This window comes from Ursus maritimus, unplaced genomic scaffold (genome assembly GCF_017311325.1).
Source record: "Ursus maritimus isolate PB19 unplaced genomic scaffold, ASM1731132v1 scaffold_3, whole genome shotgun sequence".
Lineage (NCBI taxonomy): Eukaryota > Metazoa > Chordata > Mammalia > Carnivora > Ursidae > Ursus > Ursus maritimus.
The window spans coordinates 45,338,539-45,352,574 of NW_024425563.1; the positions used below are offsets into that span (position 1 = coordinate 45,338,539).

A 14,036-nucleotide genomic window follows, 5' to 3' on the forward strand; every position below is an offset into this window, starting at 1 on the left:
CTGTGCGGGAGGAAACATGTTGTCTAAACTCTAAGGCCTCGCTACTGGAAGTATGATCCATGGACAGCAGCACTGGCATCACCTAGGAGCTTTTCGAAATTGCAGGATCTCACCTCAAGCCCAGACCTCCTGAGTTGGAATCTGCATTTTTACAAGATTCTCCGGGGAATTCCTAAGCATATTAAAGTGTGAGAAAGTACTCTGCTAAGGATATTTGACGAGGGAAAGTGCTAACAACAGATTAAGTGGAAAGAGCAGGTTACGAAACAAAGTGTACAATCTGGTCCAAATTATTTTAGGCATATGTCATAGAAGCATGCACCAAAAATGTTAAGGTGATCATTTGTATATGGTGGCGCTATAGGCGATCTTTTTTCCCCCTCTTTCTCTTTAGCATAAGATTGTCAGATTTAGCAAATAAAATACAGAACGATGGATTCGTTGTCTGAAATTCATATTTAATTCCACTCGTGTATTTTAACCGGAAAACCTTTCATGCTTTCCAATTTCTTCCAAATCGACTATAATGAAATGTTTTGCTTTTGAAATTAGGCAAAAAAGGTAAAGCTAATAATTTTAAGCCAAGATGAGCCAATGTAACTCATAACCGTGATTGTTTCTTTTTTGAAGTGAAGGTCTGCATGTCCTTAGCCACGATAGAAGGTAACATTGACCCTCTACACTAGGGTCACCACCTAAGTGATAAATTATTAGCAGCCATAACATTATGCGGTGTTGTAGAATGAATCAGAAGACCTGGTTTGAAGGCGGAGCTCAACTGCTTTGAGGCTGAACAACTTTAAGCGGGACACTTAACCTCTCCTTGCCCAGCCATACCTATCATTTATATGGGATTAAGGAACCTGCTTTACTGGCAGTGTTGTGAGGTTTACGCACCGGAACGGGCTTTGCGAACCCTACAGAACTATTTAAGTCTTTATCGTTTCTACGGTAAATTAAACAATCGCAATAGCAGTATTATGGAATTCTGGGGGCGGCCTCTCAGCATCGGCGAGAGTAAACGAGTGCTTCCGGAAACCGCTACCCTTTCACCTGGCCCAGGACTCTTCCCAGCAAGCTGAGCTCGCATATTTTACAGATGTAAATCTGCCGGAGGCGTTTCCGGTTAGCCCAGAGCTTCACCCGGTCTCCCGAAATCCGAGGTTGTGAAATTCTTTAATCCGTCGAGCTCTAGGACCACTCCCTGCGGTTCACAGCCAGACTGGTGTCCGGCTCCGCCCGGCTGTGACTGTTGCAGCATCATTGGTTTGAGAGGCTCCAGCGGACGGCACCGCAAGCCAATGGGAAGCCGTCCTTCGCCGGCGGCAGAGCTGTGAGAGCCAGTCAGACCAGGGTATGGAATTTAACTCTTTAGAGGTGGGTTCGCAGTGCGTGGGAAAGTTGTAGTAAATGTGCCACGTCTGCTAGGAACAGGGAATTATGAACGTGCCAGAGGCTGTCCTTAAGTCTTCAACTACATTCTTAGCTCTATGAGGTCGGGGGCCCTTTCTCTGTTTTTGTAGGAACTTCCTTCCTACTCCAGCAACATGAGGCTTTTCTTGTGGAACGCGGTGCTGACGCTGTTGGTCACTTCTTTGAGTGGGGCTCTGATCCCTGAACCAGAAGTGAAAATTGAGGTGCTCCAGAAGCCTTTCATCTGCCATCGCAAGACCAAAGGGGGGGATTTGATGTTGGTCCACTATGAAGGTTACTTAGAAAAGGATGGCTCCTTATTTCACTCCACGTAAGTAATTATACCCTCAAGGTAAAATAGTGAAAAACCCACCCACCTATGCCAGCTCTCGGGCAGGAAAGTAGCCTGTATCAGGTTTTACCTCTCTTTTAAAAAACTGCAATATATTATTTTCTTCTTTGGAAAAGGAAATTGTTTAACGACAATCTTGCATAACGGGGCCTTTGAAGTTCTTACTGGAAACGTGATAAGGATAAAGGTTTAATTTTTTATTATAAAAATTAGCGCTAGAATCTTTGAAATACTACAGAAATATCTAGGTGTATAGTTAGGCAATACATAGGGAAAAAAAACTTAAAGGAATTCTCATTTTTCAAATTCCATTCCCGAGGGAAAATGACCCAATTCCATTTTTTATTTGGTGTAGGTGAAATTTACTGAAAACTTTCCATAGCGACTTGATGAGAATACACAATCATTTATTTGCTTGTTGTAGGGTATGCTAATGCTAAGCCATTGATCTCTTTAAACTTTGTTCTTACAGATGACATTTTGGTCAAAGCACAGTACCATGATTTGTTTCATTATTTGTTTCTTTCTAGAAATTCAAAGACTTCATTGATGGGTGTGGGTGTGGTTATGGAAGATTAATCCAATACCTACAGTGAAGGATTTTCAGGTGGTTACACTATCATTATTTCTGTTCTATAAACAAAGAAATTGCGACATGGAAAAGTTTTACAAGTGTACTGATTCCTACTTAGGCATTGATTCTCTTCATTCCATTCCAAAAGTATTTATTGAGTATTTCTTTTATGTTAGGCCCTGTACTTGATGCTAGGGAGATTAAAAATTTTTGGCTTCTCCACCTTTGTCCATTCATTTATCTGTCCACCTAACAAACCCTTGTTGAGTGGCCACAATCAGGCCTTAAGGATGCAAAGGTGACTAAGAGTGGATTCTTGTCCTCCAGCAGTACATCAGCTGCAGAGAGGAGGAAGACAAGTCAGTAACTCATGCCAAATAGTATGGCATTTTCAAATGTTCACAAAGCATAATGGAGTCTGGAATTATTTATGCTCTGAGAGGTGGAGAAAGAGAAAGACTTCCCAGAGATCACAATTGAGATGGGCCTTGAAAGATGGGTGGAGGGTTCCTTCCCGGTGGAGAATGGGAGCAGAGGGGACATTCCAGGTAGAGAGAATGGCATGAACTAAAGTAGTGAAACTTTGTGGCCCCTCCTAGATCTGGTTTTTGATAACCTGCCTTCACTGAGCATTCAGTCCTGGTCTGTCTTTGGAGAAGGGAACGGCACCCTTCTCTGAACTCTGTTAGCCCTTCCACAACTTACCAAAACAGTGGCTTGCCATAGAATTCTCAACTGCTCTATCTCTTTATCGACAAGGCTAGTGCCACAGTGAATGTTAAACAATATTAAGATTTGTGTTTTAAATTTTCAATCACATCTTTATTTTTAGTCTGATATTGACATAGCCTGATTTCTTTCAGGTCTCAGAACCTATGTGGACTTTGGTGGTAGCCATAAGACACTATTTGGCAGTTTGCTACTAATGTTATAGTACCTGACGAGGGGACTATTGTCATGCAGCCTCAATGTAAATGGTCAGGAACTGCTAACCCTGAGCTTTGTGAAGAGTTACCATCAAATGGTCCATTGCAAAGCACATTTGCCGTTTTCAGAACGATAGCCTGTGTGGTAAATAGCTTAAATCCTTTAGCTGTGACAAGAAATGTGTCAAAACTGTAGTCAGCGCTGGGTGGCAGATTGTTTTCTTCCTTCTTTATTCTGTTCTAGCCTTCCCAAGTATTCTACAGTTGGCAATTTGTTTCTTTAGTCATGGGGGGAAATTAAGGAAAAGAGGAAGTAATGGCCTTTACCTGGATTTAGTAACTAACCATGGTGCCCATGAAACCTAGCAGAGTGATTTCTCATTCTCACCTATAAGATATCTTTGAGAACACTTTCCTTATTGCACTGAAAGAGCTATTTGGAACTCAGGCACTACTCAGCCTGCAAGCCCCCTAGTAGCTCACTAACTGGGTTTCTTAGGCTGGCCTCTCTCCAGCTCATGAGCCAGGACACTTTTATCTCCTTCTCCCTCAGTCCTTGAGGGGCCATTCCTCCAGGCTTCCCTGCAGAGCCCCACAGAAGATGCCTGCAGCCAGCATCTAGGTAGGGTTCAGGGTTAAGAACAGCCTTTTCCACCTCTCAGAGCCATCACCAGGCTTACATCAGGACAGTTTGTAAGTAGGCTAGACCCTCCATTGTCCATGTGGGTATGGACCCGTGTGTCTTGGCAGTAAATTCTCCTTAGCTTCTCATCTTCCTTCCCAAACTCTCCCATTTTCCATTATTCTTTCCCTCTTCTGCCCCCTTAAGATTTTCCTGGGACAGCATCACTATCGTTAAGACCTTGAACTTTGGAGCTGGATCAAACACTGGCACATTTAACCTCAGTTTCCTCCTCTGTACAATGGGGAAATAATAGTATTTATCTCAGATGATCATTGTCAGAGTTTAAAAAAAGCAAAGCATTTAGGGTAATACCTGGTAAACAGTAAATCACAAATAGTTATTAACTGTTTTTATTATGATTCCCTCTGCCCTTCTCTACCTGAGTCATGTGTGAAATTTGTATCAAGAAATATGGGCAGGGAATTACAAAATTGACTTGGTTTTGTGTGTATGTATGTAGCTGTTTTTGTTAATTTCCAAATTTAATCACTTATGGGTGGAAAAAATACACCATAGCAATAAAAAAATAGAGTTACTAAACAGTTCTAATGTGTTTTCTTTCCACTGTAGTCACAAACATAACAATGGTCAGCCCATCTGGTTTACCTTGGGCATCCTGGAGGCTCTCAAAGGTTGGGACCAAGGCTTGAAGGGAATGTGTGTAGGAGAGAAGAGAAAGCTCATCATTCCTCCTGCCCTGGGTTATGGAAAAGAAGGAAAAGGTAATAACAATTCTACATTTTTACTATAGCATTGGAGTTTTTCTCTGGTTTAGGAGACCGAAATCAGAGTAACTATTATGTGTTTTTTTTTCCCCTAAAAGTAAGTAGAGAATGTGTATTTTTTTTGGAAGTATGATTGTGTCTTGATTATCATTTGAAATGATCAGATTAAAGCCATTATATCTTAATGGTCAACTGAGCTAATGATAAGAAGTTCTGGAACTTTCAACTCTATCATTAACAATTAACCACCATATAACCCAAATAATGGTTTTTTTTAAAAAAAATTGTGGCACAGTACACATAACATAATGTTTACTATTTTAACCATTTTTTAAGTGTACAGTTCAGTGACACTATGAACATTCACGTTGTTATACAGGCATCACCACTATCCACTTCCATAACTTTTTCATCCTCCCCAGCTGAAACTCATCGATTTATTTTAACAATGCAAAGAAAGCTTATTCAACAGACGTGTTTTGATGAGTTGAACATGTAAAATGTAGATGATTAAGGCATTGAATGAGGGTTAGATGTGGGCTGCCAGTGACTCACAACTGAAGTTTTCTACACCCAGGCTTTTTTTTTTTTTGGAGGTTGTTTTCACTCTTGTTTTAAAGTTGTTTTATAACTTTTTTAATAATTCATTTATAAAAATGAATGGAGTGACATGAAATGAGTTTAATAAAACAGAAGCAAATGGGCTAGCTGATTCCAGGAGACTTTGTGCTAGTTTGTGGCAGGGCGGGCATGCACTCCTGCTGTTTGCATGGGAAGCTGAGCAGCTTTCCAAAGGACTATTTACAAGAGACCAGATGATGTTTCCTGTGTAGGATATGCATGTGTCCTATAATTCCTTTCTCATTTAGCCTAAGGGAATAGTCAGGTATCAGGAGAAAGATTTGTGAACAGAGATGTCCATTACTACACTGTTTCTAATAGCAAAAATAATTGGAACCAACTTCAGTGGATAATGAGAAGGCTTTAGCTAAATAAAATAGGGCCCAGTTATTAAGAAATGGCATTTCAAAGATTAAAAAAAATTATATCCAAGTATGTATGATATAATGTTATATATAAAAGTGGAAAATAAAGCTGTAGTATATATAATACTAAGTATTAGAGAAAAGTATATAGACATACAGAGTGAATCACAAGGAAATAATTAAGAATGATAACAATGGATGGCTGGGAATTATTTTTATTTCTGGTTCTGTCTCTTACAAATTCTCTACAATGGGCATGTATTACATAAGGAAGAAAAAATATTATTTTTAAATATTTATTTTAGAGAGAGTGCATGTGTGTGAGTGAGTGGGGGGAGGGGCAGAGGGAGAGAATCTCAAGCTGACTCCCCACGGAGCACTGAGCCCTACCCAGGAGTTGATCTTATGACCCAGGAGATCATGACCTGAGCTGTAATCAAGAGTGGGACACTTAGCCAACTGAGCCATCCAGGTGCCCCTCCCAAAAGAAATTATTAAGTAGTCATCAGAACAGACAGGGAACCACTCTGATACTGTAGAAATATAGACTTCACAGGATCCTTAGGTCTAAGCTTAACCATTTACAAAGTGAGAATCCTAGCCCCAGTTTCCTGAGAAGAAAGTAAGTGCCATCTGTGAGGCATTGTATATTTTAAAATGGAGCTTGCCATATAAATCTTATGCACAGAATGGGATTTACTAACCAAATTCAATTCTTATTTTAATAATCTCTTTAGGGAAGAAAATCAAGTATCTAGAAAATGTTTCTCTGGGGCGCCTGGGTGGCTCAGTCGTTAAGCGTCTGCCTTAGGCTCAGGGCGTGATCCCGGCGTTCTAGGATCGAGTCCCACATCAGGCTCCTCTGCTGGGAGCCTGCTTCTTCCTCTCCCACTCCCCCTGCTTGTGCTCCCTCTCTCGCTGGCTGTCTCTCTCTCTGTCAAATAAATAAAATCTTAAAAAAGAAAAGAAAAGAAAATGTTTCTCTGGTGTTCAAATATTATTTTACAACTTCCTCCTGTATCTTTATTGTCTCACCTTTAATGTATATGTAGTATTAGTCCTACTGTATTTAACTCAATTTTACTTTGTAACAAGTCGAGATCTAAATTTGAGTCATTTCCTCCAAACTGAGAGCCATGAAACTAACTCTGCTAATATGTATTTAACACTAATTTTGTAGTCCTTTGGTACCATGTTTGCATGCCTCCTTTGGAAAGACACCAGTTTCATCAACGACCTAGTGCATGCCCCTTCTCTGTCTAGATCTGGAATGGTAAGCTTGGGCACACAGTGTAAGTTTTGTTCTCTTTAATAGTTAACAAATGCTCTTTCATGGAAATATGTGGGATTTGGGTGGGTGGGGAGGACTAAGAAATACTCGTAATGTTTACCCAGACCTGTATGTTAAATATAAGGAAACGAGTTGAAAAAAACTGTTCATACTTCCCAGAAAGGTTTTGTTTTCTGTTTTGTTTTGTTTTTTTTTTTTTTTAGGTCCCTGGGACTTTAACAAAGCTCTTTTCGTTTTTAAAGATTTTTATCTTCCTTCTCAGAAATTTATTTTAATTTCTTCTCCATGAAATGTCTTCAAAATAGGTATAACTTCTATATCAGAGGGGCTGTTGCCAAACTTTCTGAAATTGTTGAACCTTTCTGTATTGTTTTTAAAGCCTGTAAGAGAATTATGTCTTATTAACATATACTGAGAGCTCACTAGTTATCAAGTATGATGCTAAATATTTTGCGTGGATTTATCTTCCTTCATCCTCCACAAATTCTGCATCTTACAGATGAGGAAAGGCTTAAAGAAGGGCAGGAGCAAGCTTTAATACCAGCTACTATGACACCAGCTCTCACTCAGCTTGATACTGCCTCCCAGTGGTGGAGATGGCAGAACTATATATATTTCTAGGTCAGGACTTTGGTGACCCCAACGTTAGTAAATCACTTGTACTATAATTAACTCTGAATTATCTAAAGCCCTTTAAGTCATTCTTGGCATGTAATATGTAATATCTTAATTATATTGAAATTTAATACCAGGCCATTAGGCATATCTGTATGTATGTGTCTGTTTGTGTGCACAAAACAATTTGTAATTGCAAAACCAGAAACAGACTGCTTTTGATCTACTAGTTTGGATTAGTCCTTCTCTATTCTATTTGTTTGAGTAAAATATAAGTAATTTACATGTGATAATGTTAGGAAGGCTTTTCATTTAATTCAATCAAAAGAATATTTTATTCAGTATCGTAAGTTTTCTGTCATCAGAACTCTGGGATTGTTTAAATAAGCCTTAACCTCCTTTCTCCTCATGTCAGGTAAAATTCCCCCAGAGAGCACGCTGATATTTAACATTGATCTTTTGGAAATTCGAAATGGACCAAGATCCCATGAGTCATTCCAAGAAATGGATCTTAATGATGACTGGAAACTCTCTAAAGCTGAGGTGATCTTTCCTTCCTCATGTTCTGTTTTCTTTCTTTCTTTCTTTCTTTCTTTCTTTCTTTCTTTCTTTCTTTCTTTCTTTCTTCTCACTTTTTAAAAAATATATTTTTAAAGAAAGTCTATTTTTATTTGGATAAAGTATTATTTATAAGTTTTCTTAAAATACTGATGCTTCAAATGTTGGCTCCCCCCCCCCCCCATTTGGAAATCCTTGTTTTGGAGAGAAATATATTGAGACTTAAGAAACATCATTCGTTCTTTTGCCCCCACCCACCTCCCCCCCACCATACTTAAGGTTCACTGTATCTTGCCCTTACCCTGAGTGTCTGAAAGATCCATTTTGGTAAGACAATTCTCATTTTGGAGTTGCTATATAAGAAACATAGATGTCCTGAGAAATATCTCATGTTGATGGTTTCTGTTTAAAACTGTAAACTGGCTGTTAAATGCACTTATAATTTCCTAGCAGTTAGCAGCAAACAACCCACATGCTGTTTTGTTCTGGTTCACACCTGGAGAAAGGAGACTTCAGCGTGGGTTTTCCAGAGCAGGAGATCTTTCCCAGCCCCCTTTTGGTCCTGGTGTTTGAGTAAGGAGAAAGCAAGAAGACTTCTATCTTTATTTATTTAGGCTTTTGCAGCCATCTTTACACATACCTGTCTTAGTCTGGCTGCTGTGGGGAAAGAAGTGGAGGTAGACATCTGCTCTGTGTTTTTCTGTTTGCCCATGTTCTCCACCGTTCCTTGGCTGGTCAGAAATCAAGTCCCTTTTTATGTTTTGATCAATTTCATTCTAACAGCCAGGAAATGATTAAGTCTTAAATAAATCAAGTTGTTATGAACTCACAGGGTCATGATCTACAAGTTACTAAATTTATAACACCTCATCGTATTACCAGTCATAGGACTTTTTTCTGTCCAAGATAAATTTTAATTACCTTTCCTTTAAAAAAAAATCTTAAATATATAACACATTCACGTGGTTCAAAAAAAAAATCAATCCAGTTAAAAAGTGTTTATTAAGAAGTCTTTCTCCTATCCACATCCTCTTCAACTATGTCATCTACCCCTTTCTGCATGCAGTTTTGTTGGGTTCTAAAGTGTCTTTCCAGTGTTTTCTTTATGCAAATACAAACAAATGTGAATACATTTTCCTATTTCCCCTTTTCTTACACAAAAAGTAGCATGATATACATAATATTTGGCATCTTGCTTTATTCACACAGTATATCCTAGAGATTCATTCTACATTAATCCATTTAACTTTAATCATCCTTTTTTTTTTCTTTTTTTACAACTTCATTAAATCTCCTGACTCTTAAAAGTTAATATATGTCATATGTTTGCATATTGGCGGTAGGGGGGGAAGGATTTGAAATTACTGATCTAACCGAAGGAGTACTAGAGATCTGATTAAAAATGAAAATACAGGTTGAACTGCATTATGGTGAACCTAGCGGGTAATTAAGAACAGTATTTTGTTTATATCTTTAAATATCTGAACGAGAGTGGAAATTTTTAGTCTAAGCACTCATTAGGGTGGATTTTGCTTTAATTTCTGAGATTGGAAGGTCATGAGGCATGCTCATAATCAGGTCCACTGCATGTACTATTACCATACACTTACTTAAATTAAAAAATGCCGTTAGGAGAGGGGGGAGACCGATGGGGGATGGGTGAAATAAGTGAAGGCGATTAAGAGTACACTTACCATGATGAGCACTGAGTAATGTATAGAATTCTTGAATCACTCACAATATTGTACATCTGAAACTAATGTAACACTGTATGTTATACTGGATTTTTTTAAAATAATAAAACTTTTAAAAGATTTTTAAAAATAAGTTTAAAAAAATGCCATCCTTTAATCTTATTTTAAGAAATATCTGGAATTCTGACCCTAGTTAGAAAATGAGATCTGGATAATTCAATGAAGTGAAAGACTGCAGTCTTTCAAATGCTTGGCTTTATTTAGACTCAGATTAAGAATAGATAATATGCTTTCATTGGGTATTTTTCAGATAATATAAGGCTTATCTTTGCCTCTGAGCAATATTCTGTGTCTCTACTGGAGCAGTATAGCACCAGTTTTTAAGGGGAAAAAATTCCTTACAGTTCTTTTACTGTCATTAGAAATATATTACAGTTGTTTAGTCATTGTTATATATAATCAAATGAACTACCAGTCTGCTCTGTGATATTAACTGGCTTGATATGGGTATCTTATGAATTAGAATTATTAACGAGACCCATTATTTTATAGGTTAAAGTGTATTTAAAGAAGGAGTTTGAAAAGCACGGAGCAGTGGTGAATGAAAGTCATCATGATGTTTTGGTGGAGGATATTTTCGATAAAGAAGATGAAGACAAAGATGGATTTATATCTGCCAGAGAATTTACATATAAACATGATGAGTTATAGAGAAACACGTGCCCACTTTCTATGGCATGCATCCTTAAAGACAGGGCAACCATTTTTAAAGAAAGTCTTATTTTTAAATAATGTGCTGTTCTTTTTCTGTTTTTTATTTCTATGTATTTTTCTGAATATTATTCGAAGAAACCCTTAGGAGTCCTAAGTGCCCATTTCTTTCTGGTGAGTTATTGGGAATAAAAAATTAATTTGTCTTTGAATAGAAGACTTCTGGACCATTTTCCACTTTCACATATGAAGCCTTCTGTTTAACTTGCTTACTTGTAATTTTAAAAATATTGCAGCCGGGAGCAAGCCCAACATGAGACCAGGTTATTGCACAAATCAGCCCCCTCTATTTCTACTTCTCTCTATTTTCTCCAAGTTAGATACTGACATTTGAAGAGCCTTGGGCGATAGCCCAAGGCTTACTGTTTTCATGTTATAATGAAACAGTGTGTCTGTAACTGCCTTTGAGTCTGCTTAAGGGAAGAGGAAAATAGTTGTTGAACTGGCCTTGTTCACAGTTATTGCTCTACTGAGTAGATGTGCAATGCTGCAGTGAATAACAAAGTTAATGACTTATAAATATGTATACATTGAAACATTCTGCCCAGGACTTAAGCTCTATAAGGTTCGGTTCCTAGTGACTAATAAATAACCTATAATGATTAATAGGACAAATTATTTATGTATGTGGTTCTTTGTAATAATGTGTCAAAATTTTGTAGCTGAGGTACAGAGTTGTGTTTAGTCAGTGTTTACTTTTTAAGTCTAGCCGATGACCCTTCCTGGTATATTAATGAATAAAATCTATAACTAGTGTATTCCACTACAGTAACATTGTATCATGAGTGAAATTTATAAGCCAATCAAAAATTTCCCATTTCTGCTTATCAAAAATATGACACAGGCCTACAGTAGCTACTATTGCATAGAAATCTGTCCTGGGTCAAAAAAATGGGATTTTATAATTTTCCCTGAAATTGGCTTTTATCCTTACTACTTTGAAAAAGCCCCCAAATCTCCATTTCACTAAGAATAGTTCTTTATTGTTTAGGAAGTGATCTCAAGGGCATCGTCTTTGATTTTCATTGTTCTGAAGCCTATGAACAAAGCTGGTGGATCTTGGCGAACCTATTTTATAGATGAGGAAATTATTCTTCAAAGAGATTGTTTTGCCCGAGGTCAACAGCTAAGTTGTACAGCAAGATTGCAGTCCCCAAGTTCAGTATCTTGTATTGTCCTCCTTTGACTTCACTGGGCCTACTTCTCTCTTCAATTTGTTCTCCTAACAGTCAACACTGTTTTTATCTTTGGGTCCTTATCCTTTGAAGATGGTTTATTGGCTGTTTTGGGTGCTTTTGAATTCTTCCCCTGATCTAGGAATGGCTCTGGTTTCATTGTTGGGGTTAGCACTGAATTCCCTCAAAAACCCTCTACTGTGAGAAGGTCCGGGTGTGTGTCTTAGTTCTTTCATTCTTGTTTTACCTGTAGGTTGTTGCTGTTGTTGTTGTTTTAGAGAATTACGAATAATTATTATATCATATACAGGCTATTTTCACTAGTTGTATATTGCATTTTCCTCATTAAAACATAAAGGTCTTGGGAAGGACATATATAACACCTTTTTCTGATGAAATCAGCTATATGTAGAAAACTCTTAAATTGTCACTGCTGTTTTCCTCAACCTGGAGGAGTTACGAACCACAATATGAAAGCCTTATGCTGTGTTCATCAGGAGGGAACGAGCTTGTCACGTGGTACCACCTCGTATAGACATTACTGGCAATGCTATCTCTGGTAGAGCAGGGAAAGTAAAAAGAATTTTGATTATTCGGGCAGCATATTTCTTTATCTCACGTGACTTTATATCAATTCCCATCTAAATATTTAGACAGAAGTATGAAATGAAAGCATATAAATAAGTTATGATTGTTTTTAAGTATCTGCCTTTGGTTTAGCTGCAAGTTTATGTCTTTCCATTCACGGAAATAATCAGACATCAATGGCGACCTCACTTCTAATATAATTTGACTCATTAATACTGCTAGATGTGTCCTATTTAAATTTATATGACAATGTTGTATTTTCAAAATAAACTTTACTTGGGGAATAATTGGTTTTCTGAAAAATTCTTCAAGCACCTGTTTCCTCAGCAGCTTTATTGATGTTCCTAACTATTATTCTAGGTTTTATGTTGAAACCAGATGGGGAAGATGGACAAGTCGTCGTAGGAGAGGGGTGTAGTGACACTTGGTGCCTCTGATTATCTATTCTGTTTAGATATATTTGTAAGGAAAGCTGTGGTTCCTTTTAAATTGTCTTCAAATAAGCATTAAATATTGAGCAGGACGGGCAGTAGTTAATAGTGAACGTGGGGTACGGGAGAAAGTATATGTGTTGGGTTTTGTTTAATTTGTTTGGTTTTGGTGGTAGTTATCACTATTGTTTTGGTTTGGGATTTTATTTTGTCAGAGATGGACATTATGATGATTAATGCCCAATGAGTACATGAGTACTATAAAATACCTTTTGTAATTAAATGAAATACCGGGTTGCCATAAAAATAACGGGAAACAATGATTTCTGATTTGAATGGGGAATTAGCCATTTGAATCTTTACTTGTGGAAATGAATTTGTACTCACCTTATTCATGATAATAGTATATTCTGTCCATCTACAATGATATTAGATATCAGCATGCTATCTGTCCCCACTGAACTGAATGTATGGATGATTTCTCAGTGTTGTTTGGAAATTGCAAGAGTTCGAGAAAAAGAGACTTGGTGGAGTATTATGGGAAAAACTCTATCTTTTAACTTTTTACTAAAAAAAAATGAATTGTCATCGTAATAGCCACCCTGGGGAAAAATAACAAGGAACTTATTTTCAAGAGATACAGAGCACTTGGTCATAAGGGTGTTTTGTTTAGTTTCTGTTTCTTACTGACTTTCGTTTGAATTGAAATCTAAAATGTTATATGCCCATTTGAAAACATGAAAATTATAGTACTTCTGTCTCCTATATCTGTAGCATTGTTTTTAGTAAGATTTGCATATTCTCTTTAGTGCAATGAAATCCATATATTCTTATGTCTGGGTTTGGAGTCTTTACTGGAAGGTAAATTCTTTCTTCTGTTTAAAATATTGGTTTGCCTTAGGGTGCCTGGGTGGCTCAGTTGGTTAAGCGTCAGACTGTTGATTTCGGCTCAGGTCAAGATCTCAGGGTTGTGGGATCGAGCCCTGAGTCTTCGGGCTCCGTGCTCAGTGGGAAGTCTGCTTGAGATTCTCTCTCTCCCTCTGCCTCCCTCCCCCCACCTTGTGCTCTCACTCTCTCTAAAATAAATAAATCTTGAAAAAAAAAATATTGTTTTGCCTTTGCTTTCAGCCCTGCCTCTGCTACCTCCAGGTCCAGGCTGACAGCAGGAAAAGATCCTTCATAGTTCCACCCTCAAATACAAGGAGAGGTACGCTTTGGTTCCTAAATGTTGCAGAAATGTAGCAGTCACTCA

At 37.8% G+C, this 14,036-nt stretch overlaps 1 protein-coding gene across 1 annotated transcript; it reads left to right on the forward strand.

Annotated features, from left to right (window-relative positions):
* The first annotated feature begins 1,391 nt into the window (after positions 1-1,391).
* FKBP14 (FKBP prolyl isomerase 14) lies at positions 1,392-12,634 on the forward strand. Its single transcript, XM_008686451.2, has 4 exons — positions 1,392-1,744; positions 4,521-4,672; positions 7,983-8,110; positions 10,372-12,634. The coding sequence occupies exons 1-4, from the start codon at positions 1,548-1,550 to the stop codon at positions 10,528-10,530; spliced, it is 636 nt and encodes a 211-aa protein (XP_008684673.1). The 5' UTR covers positions 1,392-1,547; the 3' UTR covers positions 10,531-12,634.
* Positions 12,635-14,036: the final 1,402 nt, after the last annotated feature.